Below are 25697 nucleotides of genomic sequence, written 5' to 3'. Positions count from 1 at the left end.
TTTTTTTCCATTCCAACCATTGCCCCCCCCTCCCCCCCCCCCCCCCCTCCCCCAACTGTTATATCAAAGCCTGTGCTGTCCTGTCCATATAAAAGATCCTCTGTTTTTGCCAATTTCAAAATGTAGCATTTTCCTCTTAGAATTACAATTTCTTTTTTGACGGAGTCAATGATTAATATAATAATAAATCAATGTTCTCTAGTGGTGTTATTAAACAAAAAACACATTTTTAACTATTGTTCCATTGGAAAGGAATTTGATAGTCAGCAGAAGTGTCATGTGTTATAGGATTGATCTGTCATGGTGGATTCAGCTTTTTCTGCATCCCAACAAGCGTCCCACAACTGCTACATTAAAGAGGCAGATCTAGAGGGTGGGGAAGGGGGTGGTGGTCGGGGAACAAATTTCCCTAAATAATTTCAAGTCCCTCTTTTCTATTTTTTTTTCTCCTTTTTTTTTTTTAAATTTGTTTTATTGGATTGTCCTTTTCACAAGTGAGTCCATGTGCCTTTTTTTTCACTAGACTCCAAAACGTTCACTACATATAATATGGTTATTTTTTTAGCAGACGTGACGAAGAAAGAAATCGCCAAACTTCCTGTGATCTCCTGCAATAAGATGGCGGAAACTGAGAGCAGTTTGGATAAGAAACCTGCTGGTGAGCAGCATGGGTGTGTCAGGTGGGTGTTGAGGGTCACTGGGATCGTCTCTGGTGACATGACCATGCCCAACTGGAAAAATATTCGGATCATGTTCGTTGCCTTGGTGAGTTTCTGTCTTACTAAAGTGAAACCTGTCTAAAGCGGATCACACCAGTGACCTAATATCTCTCCTCTGCCGTGCAGAATGCCATAGAGTTTTTTTTTATTTTCTGCGGCATTTTTTTGCTGTGAACTATATTGTAAAAAACATTTTAAGATGTATTTTTTCCTTATTGTTAAAAATGAAATATACTTTGTCAACTGAAAACAGATTAAAAGTAAATATTAAAACAGTAACTGCATTCTTTTGTGATATTGGCAATATGGCAAATATTATGAATTAATAGGCTAATACTATATAACAAATCTTTCACTTGAGTAAATATCGGAGAATTTTAGCTCACAATGTTTGGTTTTCCCCGTTAAATCGACAGGAACATGCGAAGAAAACCTGACTGGTAAAACATCTAGATGAGCTACATGACACATTTGGCGTAACATAAAAAGGCACTAGTATCCTAGCATAGCATAGGCTGATGTCGGTGTCCATAATTTCTTGTGCAGAAAATAAATTTTAATTTATAAAATGCACTATTAAAGGTAAATAATGTTTTGGGAAAAAATCTGGAATTCCGTTTCAGATAGGTATTTCCACGATTACGTCCACGATTCCTTGATCGCAGAAAATCAGTGCGTCTATAGAGTGCTTGTTTCAGGTTATTGGGATTGAACCTTCTCGACAGACCTCTTGCTTTTCAAACTCGACCAGTACCACATTGCTGGTATGTCAAAGGTCGTGGTATGTGCTGTCCTATTGGAATTAGTCTTTAAAATATCCATTGTTAAATATAAAAAAATGTAACAGATTTCTACTGAGGACTGTGACAGAATTACCAAATACTTGTTATTGGGTAGCTCATGATTAATTAATCAATCATTGGCTAATGAAGACCAAATATTCGGGTTTAATGACACCACTAGAGCACATTGATTCAATCTGCTCTAGTGGTGTCATTAAACAGCTACATTTTTTAATTTGTCAAATTGCTAAAAGGCATCAAATTTGAATGTCTAAAATGTGAATCAATTTTGGACTACTACATGGACTAACACATGTTAAAATGAAATTGTCTCATATAATATAATATATATTATGTATTTTTTTTTCAGTTTTCAAGTGCATTTACTCTGTGCTTCCTGTTTCCATTTTTGCCGGATATGGTCTTGGTAAGTCAGCTTGTGATTCATCAGATTTATTTAAATATTACATATATTAACATATTCAAATATCTTTGAAATAGAAGTAAAATTTCAATGTTATATTCATGAGCTTCTCACTGCTTCCAGTTTCATTCCATACAAATTTATAAATTTTATTTTACTACAGTGAAACCCCGCTATTGCGACCATCGGCGGGACTATGATAATTTTTTGGCAAATATTGATTCTGACATTTACGTGTCCCCCCCCCCCCCCTCCTGTTCGTTTGCCGTCAGCAATGTGAAAACTGATCATATTCATTGGCGATGACTGTGTGTATTAACATTTACATTGAAATGCAAGAGTAATCATTGTCAAACCTGATTCTGGTATTTGTGAGCTTCAACCCATTCTTTTTCTAAATTATTACACAATAGAGATTAACAACTGTCTCGACAAATGACACCCTCCTGATATTTTAGGATGTCCACTATACCAAAGGTAATAAAAGCATATATGAGCCGTCACATGGGAAAACCTACAACTTAGCACACACAAAAAAGTTTGTCTTATTTTTTGGTAAATAACAGGTAATAACCTTACAAAACTAAATCTCAGGTATTTGGACTCAATCTTAATTATATCTTGTAAAAATACAGCATTAATGACGTCACGTTTTCAAAATCAAAGTTCACCTCGTCAAAATGAAATTTCAAAGTTATTACCTTATTCTAGGTTACTTCCCACCCAATTTCAATGAAATCAATTGATTTGGAATCGGTACTTTGTTCATTTTATTTTTATCCAGTATTTTAAGTTAAATATTCCGATTTTGGTTTTTTTAAAGCAATATATTCCAATTTAATATCTAATTAGTGAGAGAGATAAAATTTACCGAACAATGTTTTTAAATTTTCTGTTGCATAATGCACCCCACCGCACTTTATTCAGATTCCTGTATCCACTATGGAATAATTTCATATTTTGTTGGTGTCATACTGTCGAACGATATCGTTTCATTCTTCGGTTGGTAGTGGGTATGTTGTAACCTGGTACTTGGGGCGGACAAAGGGTCAAATGGTGTTATATTTAGTTTTGTTTCTGTTGTGACAAGTGTTCTTGCTGCTCCATTTAAGCGGGGCAGCCGGCCCACTATTGCATTTTGCCGTCCCACTTTCGTGTTTTGCCGCCCCCTTTATTTTTCTTCATCCCTCTTTATTTTCCCACATCCTACTATATTTTACAGAATCCAGCTCCACTATTTCATATTGGACACTTTTTTTCACACTGAAAAAAACAATCAATCAGTCAGCACACTCGACATAAAAGAAAACAAGCTGCGGTGTGGAAAAACTTCAGTAGCTTACGATAGTTACCATAACGTAATTTAACACTATTTTAACAGCCTCGGTCAATCAGTTTTTGTGTTCACTAACTTTCATCTGATATTTTGTTCCCAATTGCAGATGTAGATGGTTGTAACTGATGATTTTTAATTAGTCATTTGTTTATTCGGCAATTCTTTATAAAATATTAGGAACTTTTCATTTTGGGGGTATCACCACTTATAAAAATAATGGAAGTGGTAGTGCTCATCGTTAAAAGTATTTTTCTTGGATGCCAAATTATATATACACCGCCTTTACAAAAACTAAACTTTTTTCACCTGGCGATATCAGTGCGATCAATTCATTCGATGAAGAAATAAAAAGAACACAGACATGATATCCCAATTTAGGGGATCACCTGTATTTTTTTTAGATATCTTGAAATCTTTATTAAAATAATATTAAAACAAGGGGTATGTCTTTTCGCAAAGTCGACCAATACCCAATGATAGGCCTACACGTAGCCCAAGTACTCGGGCTTGCCTATACGGTAACCATGTTTCCCACCCATTTTTTTCCTTTTTCTCTTCTGGTTTCTTTTGGGGGGTGGTGGGGTGGAGGGGGGGCTTCTGCCCTCCTTTAATTTTTACCCAGCGAGAATATTATGTAGGTCTACATTTCCTTCTGCTCTTTTTTCCATTTCCCTCAACTACAAAATATGGTCATAAATTTGATTTTCAGATTATTTTCTAAAAGACAATCCACTGCATCCTTTCTGTAACTTGTGCTAATTGGATCAGGTTCAGTGTCATTCTGCTCACTGGTGTTATCATCAGATAAGTGTTTGATTCTATGTTCAATATTATTGTCAACATCTACTGAACTGTATTTATCATCTTCATCCAATACAGTTAAAGTTAAAGTTAGAGAACATTGATTTATTAATCATCGGCTATCGGATGTCAAACATTTGGTAATATTGACCTATAGTCTTACAGAGACAACCTGCTACATTTTCTATTAGTAGCAACGGATGTTTTATATGAACCATCCCACAGACAGGATAGCACATACCATGGCCTTTGATATGCCAGTCGTTGTACACTGGATGCAGGCCTTGACCTTACGTTTTTTCAGTGGTAGCCCACTGGGCTACCAGGTTATAAAATCTAGTAGCACTTAGTAAAAATTGGTAGCCCCACAAAGTTCTTTAAAAGAAAAGAGAAAAAGGAAAAATAATTTATTTTTACTTAAACTTTTTAGGGTGGGTTTTTGTAAGTCATGAGCAAATGGACAAAACAAAACAACCGACTTGTATTTATTATTATTATTATTATTATTATTATTTATTGTTTTAGGCCTAATCTCTTAAGAAGGCTTACAAAATATTATTGAAACACTTCATACAGTTTTCACGAGTAGAACTCAGCTGTCTGCTAATTGTATGATCTTCAGATCAATATTGCATATTTTAATACTTAAAATGGCAGCAACTATGTTCAATAGGTTCATATATTTTTATATATATACAGTGAAACGTTTCAAAACTGGACCCTCTGTAAACCAGAATTCTCTAAAAACCAGACATTTTTTACGGTCCCTTGTTAAAAAATGGTACAGAATTTAAGCTCTCTATACCGGATACTTCTTAAAACAGGACATTTTTCTTGGTCCTTAGGGTGTTCGGTTTAGAGGGGTTTCACTGTATATAATTAAAGCAGGTCTGACATCTAATGCTGTATTTGTACATGAGTGTGGGTTTTATAATAATAAATATGTATTACGATTCAAAGTTTGAATAATACGAGTTAATAAAAATCATATGAAGCACACGTGTAATAACAAGTTTAATGACGTAATTTTTAGAAGCGATGTCATAACATGACATTGCTTCTCCAGTCCTAGCTCAGACTGTGCATTTGAAATATGACATCATTTCATCGTCACCTTCTACTTGTGGCTGAAACATTTTGAGTTGGGTCTTGTTATTCATAAAGAAAACAACAATAATAATATGGATAATAAAGAAATTATTACACTCGTATGTGAGTCTTACTGATGTTACGAAACTCATGTCAGGATTCATGTATTGCTCTTGCTCGGGCAATACAAAAATCTTGCCACTCATTTCGTAAAATCAGTATGACACTGAAGCTTGTATAATAATCTCTATTTATGATAAAAGTGGTGGTGACGTATTGAGGGGAACAAACAATGTATTATGTTTTTTACTTCAGTCGATGGGCTACAAGGAGGAAGAGAAGGGTTATTACTGTGGTTTGATAGCTTCTTCAGTGTTTGCTGGCAGAGCATTTGGAAGGTACAGTAAAACATTTTAACAAATCACGGGTGTGGGGGTTTTGTTTTTGTTTTTGTCATTTATACAAAAATTAACATACACTGCAGAATGCATTTTTTTTTATCACTAGAAATTCTTGAAAGGGATGGGTTTTTTTTTAATGAACTAGTAAAGGTTATGGCTAATATTTAATCTTTTAAAAACTGACAAACTGCAAGAAAGAAAACAAGACTGGTACATCGAAGGCTGTGGTATTTGATGTCCTGTCTATGTTGTTTTCTTGGTAGGAGTAGTCAATGACAGCTGCAGGTTTCCTATTTCTATGTTGAGGACTCAGGTTTTCCCCGTTTCAAGCAGTGCACCACAACTGGTACATCAAAGGGCATGGTATGTACTGTCCTATCTACATGTATGTTGGTTTTTCGGTAATTAGTGTGTGGCAGCAGCAGGTTTCCCCTCTCTCTGTTGATCAAGTGTCAAAATAATTTTGTGTTAGATATCAGATGGTCCTAGTTTAAAATGTGCTGAGGTGTCATTAAGCAAGTAAGTCTTTTACAGTGTTTGACAAATGTTTGAGAAAGTTACTAGCCCTCACAGAAGCTTTTGTTATGCATTATGTAATACAGAGCCTCGTTTTACGAAACGACCTTAGCCCTAAGATCACCTTAAGTGAATAGCTACCTTATACACTTACAGTGATCATAGCACTAAGATCGCTTCGTGGAACTTGGCCCAGGTGAATAAATCCACTAGCCCAGACCAAACATTCACTAGCCGGGACCGAGGACTGGTGGATTTGTCAAATCCTGCTTGTTATTTCCTTTCCCAAAGTGTCGAAATAATCAAATGGCCATAGCTAATGCTAGGTTCAGACTTTCATATGCCACGATGAAGTTGGCCAACTCGATGCTTGCATTGTAATTTACCCAACTCCCACTTATGATGGGTGTGCTCAGAATAACAACTAATCAGTCGTAGGAATTGTAATACAACAAAAGATCGGTGAGTTAGCCAACTCCATTGTGACAGTTGGTAGTCTGATACTATCATTAAACTTTGTTGAGGTATTGTTAAATAAATGTTTCTTTTCTTTCTCTCTGCTAGTTATTTCTGGGGTTGGCTCTCTGACAAGATAGGGCGACGTCCTATTCTTCTCATCACTGTGGCTGGTAATGGGATTTTCTCATTTTTATTTGGGTTCAGCACCAACATACCATTAGCCATGGCCCTTCGTTTCCTCGCTGGCGTCATAAATGGTGAGTACACACAATGTGTAAAGGGGGTTTACTTGTACACATAGGTTTTTTTAGGGGTTTAAACAGTTTTGGGATTGGCCCAAAGGCTAATGCCTGTATTAAGGCCTCTTTCAACATTTTACAAAAATGCAGCCAACATACATGGGCATGGTAACTTCGGAGCCCCATTTTACAAAGTAATCTTAGCTCTTAGATCACCTAAAGTGCATACGGTAGTTATGCACTTAAGTTGATCTTTGGGGTGGGAAGTATCCCAGTGGTAAAGCGCTCGCTTGATGCGCAGTCGGTTTGGGATCGATCCCCATCAGTGGGTCCAATGGGCTACTTCTCGTTCCAGTCAGTGCATCACGACTGGTATAATAAAGGCCATGGTATGTGCTATCCTGTCTGTGGGATGGTGCATATTAAAGATCCCTTGCTACTCATGGAAAAGTGTAGCAGGTTTCCTCTCTATGACTATATGTCAAAATTACCAAATGTTTGACATCCAATAGCCGATGATTAATAATCAATGTGCTCTAGTGGTGTCATTAAACTAAAACAAACTAACTTAAGTTGATCTTAGCACTAAGATTGCTTCGTAAAACAGAGCCCAGGACTGTGATATACAGTGGACTCTGTCTAAACCGGATTCAATATGATAAAATATGCCGGTTTAGACAGAGTTCCAGTGTTAACAGAGTCCGTCCAGAGTTACGGTTTTTGTGATATATTAACCAAACGTTTGGAATATGTGTAAGACATCTGTAAAAGCAAGGCTAAGAAATGCTTGTTTTAGTGATTGGTATAAACCTGAAAGATATCTGCGTTTCTAAGAAACCAATCAAACTCACGATAAACAAAATACGACAGGTCGTCCGTGACAAGCGGGCTGGGACACGAAGTTCAGTCCTGACTTTTGAAAGTGGGACATTAACATGTAATCAAAATATGTGTTCAAACCAGAATGCACTGAAAACAACAAGCAGAATAAATAACATTATTTTATTGATTAAAATCACATGAAACAGGTGTCTGAATTTAGAGTTTTATTCTTTTAAAAAGATCGGTATGATGCAATGCAGTATGAACACATACAAATAATAATTATTTATCTTGCTACCTATACCCGTTACTACAGGTGTGGTTCGAAGAGGCGCGATTATTTCATAACATTTTGGTGTGTTAATTACTGGGGAACTGCCGTCATTGTTTAAAAGGTGACCACTGACAGACACTAGAGGTATGATCGCATGCCGGTATAGACAGAACTAATTACTACTGAAGCCGTTCTTTTGTTCTTGAAGTTGCATCCGAAGTCCGGACTAGTCAGCATTCGGTGTACACAGTTTTATTCCTGATAAATTAACAGTAGCTGAACGGGACATTAAAACGGTGTCGGTTTACACAGAATGCTGGTTTAGACAGATGCCTGTTCCTGCCACTGTGTTTTGAATAAAAACATGCTTGAAGCACATGCCAGTCGATGTGTCTTAGCTTGCAATGTATCCACTAGTGCATGTTTACAAGTTAGACAAAAAACAAAAATATTCATGCAACAAGTTTTGATGATTGACTAACTACCAATATTTAACATTTTAACATGTATTTTTTAAAACCACTTTGCTTGAAAATTATATTTAATAAACAAATGAGGAAGGCTAAATGGTGCAATCCATGTACAAAGCACCAATAGATGTAAAAATAACAAGTGAAGCATGCACACATGTTCACAACATGTTCACATGATCTGTGGCAGTAGTTGTGGGCCTTTGGTGTTTGTAACTGGATGGTATTCTGTGGTTGATCATCATTTGACACCAAAATAACTGATAACTGATTAAACTGACATGCTACTCTGTGGATCTGAAGTCTTATTCCTTCATGCCAAACATTTTCAATATGTAAGTTTCTTTTCTATGTTGATATTTTAAAATAATTACTAAAAATATATGAGATATGAAAAATGGCTATTTCTTCTTGTTTTGCAGGCACTGTGGGAACAGCCAAGACAGTGCTGTATGAAATCTCAGACAACTCAAATCAGGCTCTAAGTATGTCATCAATCGGCATTGCTTGGGGAACTGGCATGATACTGGGGCCATCATTCGGAGGTAAGACATCCATAATATATTTTAGAAAATCTAACCTAGCCCCAATAGGGTAGATCAAGTTGATTGGTTTATGAGGTTCAAACCATTTATACATGAGATGTCTGTTTTGAAAATAGTTCAATTTTTACATTCAGTAAAATTTAGAAGATAACTTGGGAACATTTTACTCAGTGTTTCATAAAGATTTTGCTATTCAGGCTCCTCAATTATAAAATGTTAAATAGCTATTAGACATTTTTGAAATGATTTAAAACAAAATGTTCTGTAGTTCAACTGTGTAATGTCCACACCTGTTTTTGTGCTAGAAATTACTTTACTGGCTACAAAACATGGTTGATTCTCTCTCTCTCTCTCTATCTCTATCTCTATCTCTATCTCTATCTCTATCTCTATCTCTATCTCTATCTCTATCTCTATCTCTATCAATCAATCAATCAATAAACCAGTCACAGCATCACTGCTCACCGGTGCCATGTTTTCAAATTCCAGTGTTACTGTTGATCTTTTTGTCATCAGTGGTATTTCTTTATGATGTGCTTGGTGTTATAGGTTTGAGCCATTTCAGTGGACCATTTGGGGGTTTTCCTGTTCCATCCAGTGCTACACAACTGGTATGTCAAAGGTCATGCATGGTATGTGTTGTCCTGAGTGTGGGAAAGTGCATATAAAAGGTTTCCTGATGCTAATAACACTCAGTAAGACACATTACCATTGTAAAGTGATGTCATTAGATATGATGTAACCTGATGTACTTTTTAAAACGTTCATCGAGAAGTGAACAAACTCACGTTGCTACGGCTAGCCCAATGGGATGACTTTACTTTGTCATGAATGTAACAGAAATTTAATTATTCCTTTTAAAACACACTGATACTTTGCTGTCCATTCATATCACTATTCTCATTGTAATAATACTTTTGTGTATAATTTATAAACACACTGTTGATAAAAATTTAGGTGATGGTGATCTTGTTCCAACTTCCTCTTGACATGTGGTAACTGAATGACAGTTCTCAACTTGTTTTGATTCCTGTTAAAAAATTAATTTAATTTTCTTTGTGTACAGGATTCCTGGCATCTCCTGCCAAGAAGTTTCCTCAAGTGTTTGATGAGAACGGTTTCTTTGTGGACTACGCCTTTCTGCTTCCGTCAGCTGTTGCAGGTCTTGTGTGTTTGGTAGCCTTTATTATTATATTTTTCACGTTTGAGGAAACACTAAGGAAAACGTAAGTTAAATTTCTCTTGGTCAGGGTTGTTGATTTTTCATCCTGCAAACACTGTTTTTACTGGCACATTATGATGACTGATTAAAGCAAAGTGATAAACTGACAACAATTGACTTTGGATTAGATTTTCAATTGTTTAAATTTGTGTATCTTTTATTTCAATACATTATATAAAAATAACATTTTGTGTCATGGTAAAGATAACTAATTTGATGTATTTTTAATGAATTAAAACTTTAAAATGTTTTATAAATAATGACGTCATGAATCTTGTTTTATTTCAAACTCAAAAATGCTTGTAACATTTGGGGGTGAAAAATTAGGGATAAATGTGATTTCTCCACCTTGTTTTTTTAATAGTTTGCAGAATAATAAATAATAATAGAGTAATCAGTTTAATGCCATGGGCTATTGTCTTTATCCTGTTCAGGGAAAACTGGTAATTCTGCTTTACAAGCCTCCCTGATTTTCCCATTCTAACCTTCACAAGATAATATAACATTTACCCATCCAGGGTTGGGTAAAGGCCATTTTTCCGGGTCTGGGACCGATTCTCAATCTCTGAAACCGATATTATTTTTAAAAAACGTATGTCATTCTTGTTGGTCCGAAGAATGTGTCCATTTTTATTATTGGAAAACATTATGGTTTTTGGCAGTACATCTTCATGTGTTTATTTGTCTACATCAATAAACTGATGTGTATTTTGATTCTCAAGACTTAAACCGGTCCCAAATTTAATAAAAAGTGGTCACTTTCAATCAATCAACACCTGTTTATGGAGCCCTGTCGGGTCGAGTGTCAGAGTCCAACAAAATTGCAAGAGGTCTTTGTGAAATAAACACTGTTTTATAATAACATAAAATGTACTGAAATAATCTATAAATGTATTTATTGTGGAGTGTTCAATGTAGTGTATCTAATAATTATAACAGTCTTGAAAATTGTATAATTTTAATGATTTCAACCTTTTTTTGTTGTTATGAGCACCGGTTATCACTTGAGCCGGTAGAGGTCAAATGATTGGTCATCCGATCAACAACGTCGTTAGTAAACATTTAGTCTAAACATGTGCTAGATGAAGCTGTCAAAAGCCCGAATGGTGTCATATCTGTTCCTTGTGAGTGTTTTGTCCAATAAATTTAACTGAAATTACTGAATACTCATACTTTATATATATATATATATATATATATATATATATATATATATATATATATATATATATATATATATATATATATATATATATATATATATATATATATATATATATATATATATATATATATATATATATATATATATATATATATATATATGTATCAGTGTTCTCGCTGGGTGAAAATTAAAGGAGGGCAGCTGCGCGGCACCACACCCTTAAAAAAAAAAAATAAAAAAAAATAAAAAAAAAGGGGGGGGAGCATGGTTGCCATATTGTTGTGTGTTGGTAGACTTTGTGGAAAGACATTCTTCTTATTTTGCCAACAAAAAAGTGCAAACACGTTTATACAAAATACAAGCCGACTCCTCTTTTAATTGAACTGAAGATGTTATCGGTCTGACAATCATTGGCAGTTCCGGTTTTGCTGATCCGATCAAAGTTTTAATATTATTATTTTAATAAAGATTTCAACATATACGAAAAACAATAAAGATATTTGTAAAGTGATCCTCTAATGTCGGATACATTTTTTGTTATTTCCATCTTCGAATGAATCGATCGCTGTGATAAAATATCGCCAGCTGACAAAATGTAGTTTCATTTTTGCAAAGGCGGTGTATATATTATTTGGCACCCAAGATAAATGATTTTAATGTTAAACACTACCACTTCCATTGTTTTTATAAGCGGTGAAAATTAAAAGTTTACAATATTTTATAAGAACTGCTGAATAAACAGATTGACAGAAATGACAGAAAGTAAAAATCATCAGTTACAACTAATTATATCGGCAATTCAGGACAAAATATCAGATGATAGTTAGTGGAAACAAAAAACAGAATGACCGTTCTGATCACATGACGATTTTGGCGAAAAATAAGTGGGGGGTTTTCAATCGGAGATTGCCGAATCCGTAAAAAATTAAAATGTTTTCATTGCAGCGATTGCTCAAATAAAATATAACTTTTATTGTGTGCATTAAACATACAAATGGATACAGGTATGGGACAAAATAGAGGCTGTTAAAAATACTGTTAAATTACGTTACGGTAACTGTCGTAAAGGTTTCGTCAGTTGCTTTTTTGTACACAACGCGGCTTGTTTCCTTTGATGTCCAGTGTGCAGACTGATCGTTGTTTTTTTTATGTGTGGAAAAAAGTGTGCATTTGGAAATAATGGAGATAGGTTCTGTAAAATATAGTAGAGTACTGGAAAATAAAGAGTGGCGCAGAAAAATAAAGGAGGGCGGAGAACGTGAAAGGACGGCGGCAAAATGCAATCGCGGAGCGGGCCGCCCTGCTTAAATGGAGCAGCGAGAACACTGATGTATATGTATATGTATATGTAGACATACACATACACATATATATATATATACATGCCGATGTGATTAAACGTTTTTTTTTCTTCATGTTTTGATGTTTTCCTGTTCATGATTCGAGATAAAAACTTACAAAAGGCAAAACGCCACAGTGGTGATCATTTGTTTTACACTATTTGGCAAATATCTTTTAAATGTTAGTTTATGCAGATATATATATTATTTATTTTTAAAAATTGTATTTCTTTTTTTTCTCCCCCCCCCCCCAGGGGTAGCCTAGTAATGATGTTACATGGGACCGATTGACAATTTTATTGTTTCCTACCCCTGCTTCCATCGTATCCTGTCATATGGGAAAGAAGTACACTTGAGGTGGTGAAAATGTCAACTTGACACGAGGCTTACACATACCACATTTAACTGTTTTTTCCTTGCCTAACTTTCCCTCTTTGTTGAAATAACCATATGTGTTAAATAGCTTTAGTTTTAGAATGTGCTGATTTGTCATTAAACCACTGTTGCCGTTCTTGTTTCAGAGATGTACAGATTGAGATTGACGAAACGTCCCCTGAAGACGGTGAAAAACTCTCTTGCATTGCCTCGATCTCTGACAGTCAGCAGTTACATCTCGACACACATACATCGTGTCGATTCTCCGACGTCAGTTCCGCGCTCAATTTCTCCATCGAGAATTTACACTACGAACCTGCGGCAGAGTTGAGTTTCGCAAACATAGAGAGATGTCTGCCGTATGCAGATGAAGAGGAAAAACATCACTTCAATTCTCCTCAAAACCGTGACCATCTCAACAGCTGCAATAGCCGTCGACCAAGGTGTAACAGTGAAACTATCGCTAACGGCTGCAACAAAACTGACCTGCGGACTAGACTGTTGAAAAAGTTAGATGTAAATGATGAACTGGTGCCATTTTCTGTTCCAAGGACTAATGGAGTTAGTAAATTAGTTGATGAAAACACTCATAACGTCAATGCGGATGTCTGTACAACAGGTGATAAATGTAAACAAAAGACTGAAATTGAAAAGGCTGGTGTTACGGTGATTGATGCAAATGGGATGGCAGGCAGTGTTGAGGGCTGTACACAATGTCATTCATGTAAGAACGAACCTCTTCAGCTAATAGACATTGAATCGTTATCACAGGAGAGCATTGCAAAGGGAAATAAATCAGTTGTTTTCTCATGTATACAGCATATACGTAATAGCAAACTGGTGTCATTGTGTAGGTATGGATAATTGTTTTATTTCATTCATTTATACTTATTTTCATGCTTAAATCCAATTAAGATTCAAATACGCTGTCCTGGGCACACACACCAGCTACTTGGACTGGTTAGTGGTCAGTGAGTCTGCAATGTGGCCTTACTCCTACTCATTAAATTGTTAAACATGCTCTGGGTGGGAGCCAGTACCAGGAATGAAACTCAGTACCTACCAGCTTTAAGTCCAATAGCTTGATCATTATACGGGGGCGGGATGTAGCCCAGTACCAGGAATGAAAGTCGGTACCTACCAGCTTTAAGTCCAATAGCTTGATCATTATACGGGGGCGGGATGTAGCCCAGTACCAGGAATGAAAGTCGGTACCTACCAGCTTTAAGTCCAATAGCTTGATCATTATACGGGGGCGGGATGTAGCCCAGTACCAGGAATGAAACTCAGTACCTACCAGCTTTAAGTCCAATAGCTTGATCATTATACGGGGGCGGGATGTAGCCCAGTACCAGGAGTGAAACTCAGTACCTACCAGCTTTAAGTCCAATAGCTTGATCATTATACGGGGGCGGGATGTAGCCCAGTACCAGGAATGAAACTCGGTACCTACCAGCTTTAAGTCCAATAGCTTGATCATTATACGGGGGCGGGATGTAGCCCAGTACCAGGAGTGAAACTCAGTACCTACCAGCTTTAAGTCGAATAGCTTGATCATTATACGGGGGCGGGATGTAGCCCAGTACCAGGAGTGAAACTCGGTACCTACCAGCTTTAAGTCCAATAGCTTGATCATTATACGGGGGCGGGATGTAGCCCAGTACCAGGAATGAAAGTCGGTACCTACCAGCTTTAAGTCCAATAGCTTGATCATTATACGGGGGCGGGATGTAGCCCAGTACCAGGAATGAAAGTCGGTACCTACTAGCTTAAGTCCAATAGCTTGATCATTATACGGGGGCGGGATGTAGCCCAGTACCAGGAATGAAAGTCGGTACCTACCAGCTTTAAGTCCAATAGCTTGATCATTATACGGGGGCGGGATGTAGCCCAGTACCAGGAGTGAAACTCAGTACCTACCAGCTTTAAGTCCAATAGCTTGATCATTATACGGGGGCGGGATGTAGCCCAGTACCAGGAATGAAACTCGGTACCTACCAGCTTTAAGTCCAATAGCTTGATCATTATACGGGGGCGGGATGTAGCCCAGTACCAGGAGTGAAACTCAGTACCTACCAGCTTTAAGTCGAATAGCTTGATCATTATACGGGGGCGGGATGTAGCCCAGTACCAGGAATGAAACTCGGTACCTACCAGCTTTAAGTCCAATAGCTTGATCATTATACGGGGGCGGGATGTAGCCCAGTACCAGGAATGAAAGTCGGTACCTACCAGCTTTAAGTCCAACAGCTTGATCATTATACGGGGGCGGGATGTAGCCCAGTACCAGGAATGAAAGTCGGTACCTACCAGCTTTAAGTCCAACAGCTTGATCATTATACGGGGGCGGGATGTAGCCCAGTACCAGGAATGAAAGTCGGTACCTACCAGCTTTAAGTCCAACAGCTTGATCATTATACGGGGGCGGGATGTAGCCCAGTACCAGGAATGAAAGTCGGTACCTACCAGCTTTAAGTCCAACAGCTTGATCATTATACGGGGGCGGGATGTAGCCCAGTACCAGGAATGAAACTCGGTACCTACCAGCTTTAAGTCCAACAGCTTGATCATTATACGGGGGCGGGATGTAGCCCAGTACCAGGAATAAAACTCGGTACCTACCAGCTTTAAGTCCAACAGCTTGATCATTATACGGGGGCGGGATGTAGCCCAGTACCAGGAATGAAACTCGGTACCTACCAGCTTTAAGTCCAACAGCTTGATCATTATACGGGGGCGGGATGTAGCCCAGTACCAGGAATGAAAGTCGGTACCTACCAGCTTTAAGTCCAACAGCTTGATCATTATACGGGGGCGGGATGTAGCCCAGTACCAGGAGTGAAACTCGGTACCTACCAGCTTTAAGTCCAATAGCTTGATCATTATACGGGGGCGGGATGTAGCCCAGTACCAGGAGTGAAACTCGGTACCTACCAGCTTTAAGTCCAATAGCTTGATCATTATACGGGGGCGGGATGTAGCCCAGTACCAGGAATGAAACTCGGTACCTACCAGCTTTAAGTCCAATAGCTTGATCATTATACGGGGGCGGGATGTAGCCCAGTACCAGGAATGAAAGTCGGTACCTACCAGCTTTAAGTCCAATAGCTTGATCATTATACGGGGGCGGGATGTAGCCCAGTACCAGGAATGAAAGTCGGTACCTACCAGCTTTAAGTCCAATAGCTTGATCATTATACGGGGGCGGGATGTAGCCCAGTACCAGGAATGAAAGTCGGTACCTACCAGCTTTAAGTCCAACAGCTTGATCATTATACGGGGGCGGGATGTAGCCCAGTACCAGGAATGAAACTCGGTACCTACCAGCTTTAAGTCCAACAGCTTGATCATTATACGGGGGCGGGATGTAGCCCAGTACCAGGAATGAAACTCAGTACCTACCAGCTTTAAGTCCAACAGCTTGATCATTATACGGGGGCGGGATGTAGCCCAGTACCAGGAATGAAACTCGGTACCTACCAGCTTTAAGTCCAACAGCTTGATCATTATACGGGGGCGGGATGTAGCCCAGTACCAGGAATGAAACTCGGTACCTACCAGCTTTAAGTCCAACAGCTTGATCATTATACGGGGGCGGGATGTAGCCCAGTACCAGGAATGAAACTCGGTACCTACCAGCTTTAAGTCCAACAGCTTGATCATTATACGGGGGCGGGATGTAGCCCAGTACCAGGAATGAAACTCGGTACCTACCAGCTTTAAGTCCAACAGCTTGATCATTATACGGGGGCGGGATGTAGCCCAGTACCAGGAGTGAAACCCAGTACCTACCAGCTTTAAGTCCAATAGCTTGATCATTATACAGGGGCGGGATGTAGCCTAGTGGTAAAGTGCTCGATTTGATGCACGGTCAGTCAGTGCACCAAGACTGGTATATCAAAGGCTGTGGTATGTGTTATCCTGTCTGTGGGATGGTGCATATAGAAGATCCCTTGCTACTAATAGAACAATGTAGCGGGTTTCCTCTCTATGACTATGCCAAAATGAAATATGACCATATGTTTGACATCCAATAACTAATGATTAATAAATCAATGTGCTCTAGTGGTGTCGCTAAAAAAAAGAAACTTCTTTTTTTATCATTATACTACTGAGGCCAATAGTTGTATTAATTTTACCATTTTTATTAATTAAAATAAGGGATTGGAATATAGTTTTACAGTTACCTAGGAGTCTGTAGGTCCTAGGACAATGTACCAACCTGTGTCCCATGACTGGTATACCAAAGGCTTGTGCTATCCTGTCTGTGGGATAATGCATATAAAAGATCCCATGTAGCAGGGTGTTTTTTTAACACTGTCAGAATTATCAAATGTTTGGCATTCAACATGAATCCATGTACTCTAGTGATGTCATTAAACATTTTCCATCCATTGTATTCATCCATCCTTTGTTTATTTCATTTGTTCGTACATTCATTCACTCACTCACTCATTCATTCAGCCATCCATCCATCCATCCATTCATTCATTCATTCATCCATTCACTCATTCATCCATCCATCCATCCATTCATTCATTAATTCATCCATTCACTCATTCATTCAGTACCTATAATGTCTGATGTGTTTGTTGTTTTAGTCAGTCGGAGGTCAGATCGAGTGTGATGATGTACGCAATATTTTCGTTTGGCATCATTGCGTTTGATGATATCTTCACTGTGTGGTTGTCCACTGAACCAAGACTAGGTGAGATCAATATTTACTTTGTTCCGTCACGCGATTCGTTCTGTTTTAATTCTCTTAGGTCTGACATGTCAGTAAAAGTCTCAAGACATTGTTAGAGACACTGGGCGGGATCTAGCTCAATTGGCAGAACATAGAACTCACTCAGTGGAACCATTCTCTGATTGGGGTTTTTTCCCATCCCAGCCAGTGCCCCACGACTGGTATATTAAAGGATGTGGTATATGCTGTCCTCTCTGTGGGAAAGTGCATATAAAAGATCCCTCACTGCTAATGAAAAAATGTAGTGGGTTTCCTTTGAAGGTAGTACTAGAGCAGTTAATACCACAAGTCCTTTGATTGGTTATAAATGTGAGTGTGTTGGTTGTAAACAAAAATTAGTTTCATCTGGGCAAAAAAAAATTGCAATTTTATTTCATCTAGTACCACTGTGTCAAGTAGCCTTGAAATATTTGTGGAGTACCTGTAAAAAAAAAGTACTAAAATTGAGATGTTACCCGTTATCTTTGAAATGAGCAGCTTGACCTCCATTATTTTCTGATTCACTTTAAGGGTGATGGGTGGCAGTATTTATATCTGAGGTGCATATGTTGATTCATACTCTGCAGGCAGGAGTTGTAGCCATATGTTACTATTGTTTTCTATGGGATTTGATTTTGTGGAAGACTACGAGTAAAAATTACCAAATGTTTTATATCCAATAGTCGATGATCAATAAATCAATGTGCTATAAGCGGTGTCATTAAACAAAACATACTTTAACTTTTATTAAAGACTTTAAATGTTTCATAACCCCACACTCTTTAAGTCTTTTTCTTTGTACATGTAATAGTTATTTACCAGTTGTTTATTGTATGACTGTTTTGTTTTAGATGGTCTCGGTTTCAGCTCGGGTGAGATTGGAACGTCGCTAAGTGCAGTGGCCGCCCCACTCATGTTTCTACAAATCTTGTGCTACCCAGCAACTGCAAAGAGACTGGGCTTAAAATGGGTCAGTATACTTCGACCCAAATCACAGTTTGTTAATGTTATCTAGATTTTAAACACTGTCATACTCTCCAATCATGTAAAACTAGTTTTACATGAAACATATAAAATATTTTGGTTTACAGATAATGCCAAATATTATTGACTATTCTGAAAGGAAAATACGACAATTGGGCTAGAGCTGGTATAGAATGAAAATTTTAATCTGTTGTGACTTAAAAGCTCAAATAATAATCAGTTGTACAGTTTGTTGCTTAACCTTCAGACTACTGGATTAATTGTTGATAAAATCATGTTGAGGGGGTACAAATTTATAATTTTTACTCACATATTTTCACTTTCACTTTTCAACGTGGGTTTTTCTAATTTTTATGATATTTTAGATTAGTTATTATTGCTTAAAATGAGGCAAAAAATCTAAAACGTTGTGTTTACTTAGGGCATTTGTGGCCAGATGTCCAGTATTTATGTCCATTATTCCCAATAACTGTTTTTCTGACCAGAATATTTTTTTTAATGAACTACCTCAATATTTCATGATTTTCATTATTGGTAAAATGATCAGATTTATTATTAAATTAGCTGTCACAATCGGCTATCGATTCCTGAAAATTAATGATATGCCGCCATTGTTGTCAAGTGAAAATTCTTGCCAAAAATAACTTTTTCAACTAAAAATTCCTAGGTATTTTCCATTGAAAAACAAGAAACTAAAGCTGCCATACTCTCAAGTAATGTAGACCTATTTCTTGTTGGTCTGTTATTATTTCCGGTGAGTGCCATGTGCAAAACAGCAAGAAATATGAATTGGGGAATGCACTGTATACAGTGTACAGGTTAACTGTGATATGGGTCAGGTGCCCCCTTTTGGCTGTTATATTTTTGGGGGGCAATTCTTCACCCTGAACAAATGTAAATATTGGCCACAGTTCATTATGAAAACTAACACTTTTGAAAAATGTCTAATGACGTCTATGATATTTATGTGGTTATCAATTTATGCTGGAGAAATAAATAGTCACTAAAGGTACTTATATTTTAAGTTTTTTGTCCATTGTATGTTTCTGCATAATAGAATGATATACTGGAAGTTAAAACCAGCATAAAGTACACTTTTTCTTTCTTTTGCGAGTTGACTGATGTTGGAAAAAATATTCTTTAAATCTTTTACATGTCACTGCATTTTATACATGAAAACAAAATGTCAGGTTCACTTCTGGTGTTGTACATATTAATGCTTGGGTGTGCTAATTCATAGCTTCTATATTATTAAAATACTTAATGTTAACATCTATCAGAAATTTGTTTGTAAGGGAACCTTTGCCAGTAATTGAGATTTATCTAATGCTAAAAGACTCAGGTTTTACATTTTTTTACATTGTGTTTTGTTGTTTTTTCAGACGTTCATCATTGCATCTTTCTTCATAATGATTCCCGTTCAGCTGATACCCATGCTGCACCTCATATATGCCCAGTAAGTATCGTTTTAAAGGGGCAGACCCAAGATTTTAACATCTCGGCATATTTATTTCTATTAGAACCATTTTTATACGCCTATCTATGACGTTGTCCGTTCGTCCGTCTGTTAACTTTTTCTTGTCTGAACCATATCTTGCATACAGATGCATACAAGACAACCAAATCTCACATGTAGGAACAACTTGGGATAGTGGTGTGTCGCATACTATTAATAGGTCATGGTGACCTACGTTTCAAGGTCTAATGCACAGAGTGGTAAATCCATGTCCAGATCATATCTTGCATACAGGACCATCAAACCTCATGTAGGAACAGCTTGGTTGGTCCAAAACAAACTGTTCATCCATCCCATTGCAAACATTTCACTTAATTAGACTTGAATCATACCCATAACATATTCATTCATATAGATATGGTTTTCCATCAAAGTCCTGATGGGCAGTGGTTATGAAGATGAGCTCTAGTCAAGTTTTAATGGGTATTTCCCTTTTTCCACATCACAGACTCTTGTTTCACTCTCTTGTCACCTTATCCGGATGTGTTACAGGTTTGTAGATCAACGAAACTTGGAGTTATTTATCAGGGGTTGAAATTAGGGTCTGAGACTTTAAAGGGACTGTTCTCAGTTGACTTCCATTATAAGATTCGTCCAACTGATACGGCCTTAGAAGTAAAATGACACTTTAAATACATGTTCTTGTTTAGAACATCGGTGTCTCGATATTAAGTGTTTTCTTTATACTCTATCCTGACCTCTGACCTTTGGCATTTCCCCCTTTATCCACCTTACGGTCCAAACATTCACCCTGTTAGTTCCGGTCACGTGACCTCTTCTTCCTTCTTTCTCCTTCGCTCTCACGGTTCGGATGCTCTTGTGTTTGCTCCAGCCTTTTATCCAAAACTTATTGTTTATTTCTTGATTTTTTCTTTTTCTGTTACTCGCATTTATATTAACATTGTACTTATTCAGAGCGTATTACTCGGTCATATGTAAATTCTTTTCTAGTATATTTATTGTCTCTATATTCAGTGTGTTTCTGTTCATCCTAATGTTTGTAGTAGCTAAAATGTCTTTTATTTCTATTTTATTTATTTTTTTGAACTTATAAAATGATTGGAAGAAAAAATTAAATTTTTAAACATGTAACAGTAGTGATAAAAAAAGGCTATGCTAGTCAGTAGCAGTTAACTCAGGACAGTCTTTTTGAAGTAGTAGATGATTAATTAATCAATGTGCTCTAGTGGTGTAGTTAAACAAAACAAACTTCTTAAAGTAGTAATGTTTTTTAATGTTTTAAATTTCCCATTTACACCAGTGAAGGACATACATGTAGATATAATTATTGTTAAATTTGTTTATAAAAACACACTTCCAGAGGACAACATTTTAAACATCATGGGTAACTGGAAGTGATTTTAACATATAGTCCATCCCACGGGGAGTGCCTTTTTTCATGCTATGGAATTTGCTACAATTTATTTATTTCTGAGCCGATTGTTTTCTAAATTGGACACAAAAATAGTTTAAACTTTTTTTATTTCCAAAACACTTTTAATTTTCTTCTTACGTCAAACCAAACTGAAATTATTTACAAAAATCATTTTTGTAAGAGGATGGGACAGACTATAGGTGACCAATATTTCAGTTAATGTGAATTATATTTGTATAACCTAATGAGTTAGTCATAGTTAATTACTTGTATTGATCTTGCATTTTAATGACAAGATTTACAGCTAATACTGTCATTTAAAAGCAAAATTAAATATAAAATAAAACTGCAAGGAGTTGAACCTTTCCTGCTCGATCAGATTTTATCTTCTTTTTTCGATTCATTTTTTTGCGGGGAAACATGTCTCAACCCCCCACTATAAAATGAGCTCACCACTGTCTAGATACCCACCTTGCTAACACTACTGGCTAGGGATTTATGAAGCTATCTTAGCGTTACGAAATCGTAAAACATTGTAGGCAATGCCATCACTATAGCACACGCCATAGTGACATCATAGTTTACAATGGTTTTACGATTTTGTAGCACTGAGATGGCTTCGAAAATATGGGCTCTGCTCATTAATGAACATGGGCCTAATTCACAAAGTTCTCTTAGGCAACATCACATTGTCCTTGCAAGTCTTTTTGCATTGCACTGCCAGATTACAAAGTTGTGAGAGATTAGTGAATTAGGACCCAGTTTCTTTGACATTTGATAAAGTCACTTTGTTCTCTGTATAACCATTTGACAGTGCTCATGAATTTAAAGTTGTATAACCGATGCTTGAACAGAATTGCATTTCACAACATGCTCTGAATTTTTAGGGCTGTCATAAGCATTTCTTTCAATGCATGTTTCAGTGCCATTGTATTTGAGAATATCACTAAAAGTAGGACTCTAGCTCAACGAACAAAGTGATGAATTCTCTTTCAGGAAAGTGTTGCTGTGGACACTGCTGATGGCTTTGTTGATCCCGGAGAAAGCTGCGTGTAACTTCTGCTTCACATCCATTTCTCTGATGGTGAACAACTCGGTCAGTCCGGAAAACGCTGGCACGGTCAACGGAATCGCGATGACAGTGACCGCACTCGCAAGGTTAGTCTTAGTTACAAGGTATGTTGAACTATAAAAATCCATTTTACTGCCTGAGAATATTGGCACAGTCAACAGCAATCACAAGGTTAGTCTTAGTAATTACTTACATGGTATGTTGAACTATTAAACAAATTACATGGTATGTTGAACTATAAAAATCCATTTTACTGCCTGAGAATATTGGCATAGTCAACAGCAATCACAAGGTTAGTCTTTGTAATTACTCACATGGTATGTTGAACTATTAAACAAATTACATGGCATGTTGAACTATAAAAATCCATTTTACTGCCCGACAGTGAACGGTATCGTAATGACACTGACTGTAATCGCAAAGTTAGTCTTAGTAACTAGTTTATTTCTTGTTCCAGCCAGTACACTTCAACTGGTATATCAAAGGCCATGGTATGTGTTATTCTGTCTTTTGAATAGTGCATATAAAAGATCCCTTGCTACTAATGGAAAACTGTAATGGGTTTCCTCTCTTAGACTATATGTCAAAATTACAAAAAATTTGACATCCAACAGCCAATGATTACTAAATCAGTGTGTTCTAGTGGTGTCATTAAACAAAACAAACTTTAGTAACTAGTTACAAGGTATGATGAACTATAGAAATAAATGTTACTTCCTTAGAACATTGCTAATCACAAGGATAATGACAGTTACAAGGTGTACTAAACTATAGAAATCCATCCCTTATCATGGTGTAAAAAAACGTGATATTTATAGAATTATTCTTCTCCTTCTTTTCCTCACCATCTTTTAAAACACTTGAGGTGAATGCCTTAAATTTATCCATGTATTTGGCCCTAACTGACATAGTTTGAAGTACAGGATACTTGTATAATTTTCCTTTTCCTTTAACCATTTCAGAACGATGGCGCCAACAGTAGCAGGCAGTTTGTATTCTTGGTCAGTGAGTTATGGAATCCACCTCGGCGCTCCATTCGACATCAGCTGCAGTTTCGTCGTGATTGGAGTCATAGTTATGTTCAGTATTATACAAGGTGTGTTCCTGCCCCAGAACCTCGACAAACAGCAGAAGTGAGCGAGACTCGACTTGTGACTTGACTTGTGACTTGATTTACGTTGCCAAGTGTCTAACAGTACTTACGCCGTGTTGTAATTGTATTCAGGCAGGTAGCAGTTCACTTTTTAAGCAATAGTTCAAGCCTCTATAAACAGGAATATTCATTTTTGGTTATTGTCTTTTCAGACTGGTGTATGTTATGATAGGTAAAAGTTGATGGATTAAAGTTATGAAATATGCATTAGGAAGGCATAAAATGCATTAATTACAATAGTGTAAAATTACTTACAATGATGTAAGAATACATTGTTTACAATGGTGTATAAATGTATTAGTTACCGTGGTGTAAGGTGCCATTAATTACAGTGCTGTAGATCTATTAACAATTACAATGGTGTAAATGTTCCTTGAATTACTATGGTGTAAAAATGCATTCATTACAATGGTGTAAGCAATTTCTATTTTCTGAATCAAACTGGTTTTATGGTATTTTAGTTGATAAATAAAACAATTACATCATGACATTTGATGGATCTGTATCCAAGACAGACTATTTCTGTCTCAGTCATTTTATGAGTCAACTTTATGACAGTTTTGTAGTCAAAAGCAGTAGTTTTGTTAACTTTATTTTGTATTTATTTGTTATTACCCGGTACAATTACAATGTTAATTGTTTGGGGTACTGTATTTGTTTTAATTATAATGCAATGATAAATCCATTACTCACAATGGTGTAAAATCCATTAATCACAATAATGTAAAAATATCCATAAATAACAATGGTGTAAAAATCCATTAATCACAGTGGTGTAAAAAAAAAAATCCACTTTCTGAATTAAACTGAAATTTGACAGATCTGTGTCCATGCCGTGTCATCAGTCATTTTATGAATCAACTTTATGATAGTTTTGTAGTCAAAAGCAGTAGTTTTGTTAACTTTATTTTGTCTTTATTTGTTATTACCTGGTATGTAAGTATACAATGTTAATTGTTTGGTGTACTGTATTTGTTTTAATTAAAACACAATGATAAATCCATTAATCACAATGGTGTAAAAATCCATTAATTGCAATGTAGTAAAAGGCCATTAATCAAAATGGTGTAAAAGTCCATTAATCACAATGGTGTAAAAGTCCATTAATTAGTGGATATATGGAATTTTATACTTTTGGAATAAAAATGTTTCAACAGTATTTTAGTTAATAAATCATGAAATTTGACAGATCTGTGTCCATGACAGATTGTATTTCTGTCTCATCATCCATTTTATGAGCCAATTTTATTATAGTTTTGTAGTCAAATGCAGTAGTTGTTAATTTTGTTATAGTTTTATAGTCAAATGCAGTAGTTGTGTTAATTTTGTTTTGTATTTATTTGTTATTATATAAATAGGTTAATTGATGAATTTGTTTTATATGTGTTCAGTTTTTTAAAGTATTGATATTATTTTAAGATTTTATTATTACACGATGATGTATTAGTGGTATGTTTGTCTGCCATTTCATATTATAATATTAATGAGCAGTATATTATAATAGAAAAATGCATGTTTTATAAACTGAAGTATAATGTTATGTGTCATTTTACATGACATCATATTCAATATTTTTGTGCTACAACATAACAAAATGTAAAAAAATATCAATCTAATTAAAATTAGCTCCACTATTACATGTGGATCTAACAGCAGCCCGTTGGAGCTCATGTCCAGTTAACCTTTCATTCGACCAATCAAAACCTTACTTGCAAAATCATGGCAGTGATTTGAATTTTTAAAAAAACATTTGGGTTTATGCCGAGGGTATACGAAATGATTCAGGTGAATTACGAAGTTTGCCGGAAACTAATTTCAATATAAAATTTTATATAAAATTCGTTTCAAGACGAAAAAAAAACAAACAATTTCGCCTATTGCATAAATAGTCT

General features: G+C 36.4%; 1 protein-coding gene across 2 annotated transcripts in view; it reads left to right on the top strand.

Annotated features, from left to right (window-relative positions):
* Positions 1-25492, top strand: part of LOC121369274 (protein ZINC INDUCED FACILITATOR-LIKE 1-like) — a 31712-nt gene extending 6220 nt beyond the window's left edge. Inside the window, exons 2-13 of one of the 2 annotated variants that reach the window (XM_041494239.1) lie at positions 566-765; positions 1872-1928; positions 5467-5549; positions 6732-6784; positions 8755-8877; positions 9944-10103; positions 13126-13833; positions 17581-17687; positions 18557-18675; positions 20072-20145; positions 22577-22738; positions 23615-25492. In XM_041494239.1, the coding sequence (XP_041350173.1) occupies positions 619-765; positions 1872-1928; positions 5467-5549; positions 6732-6784; positions 8755-8877; positions 9944-10103; positions 13126-13833; positions 17581-17687; positions 18557-18675; positions 20072-20145; positions 22577-22738; positions 23615-23789 (1968 nt within the window). In that variant the 5' untranslated portion in view covers positions 566-618 and the 3' untranslated portion in view covers positions 23790-25492. Of the gene's footprint in view, positions 1-565; positions 766-1871; positions 1929-5466; positions 5550-6632; positions 6785-8754; positions 8878-9943; positions 10104-13125; positions 13834-17580; positions 17688-18556; positions 18676-20071; positions 20146-22576; positions 22739-23614 lie in introns of both variants that reach the window. The other variant, XM_041494238.1, reaches the window with a different exon arrangement.
* The last annotated feature ends 205 nt before the right edge of the window (positions 25493-25697 follow it).

This window comes from Gigantopelta aegis, chromosome 3 (assembly GCF_016097555.1).
Source record: "Gigantopelta aegis isolate Gae_Host chromosome 3, Gae_host_genome, whole genome shotgun sequence".
Lineage (NCBI taxonomy): Eukaryota > Metazoa > Mollusca > Gastropoda > Neomphalida > Peltospiridae > Gigantopelta > Gigantopelta aegis.
Note: the sequence above shows the minus strand (reverse complement) of the source record. Positions and strands in the feature narration are given on the sequence as shown.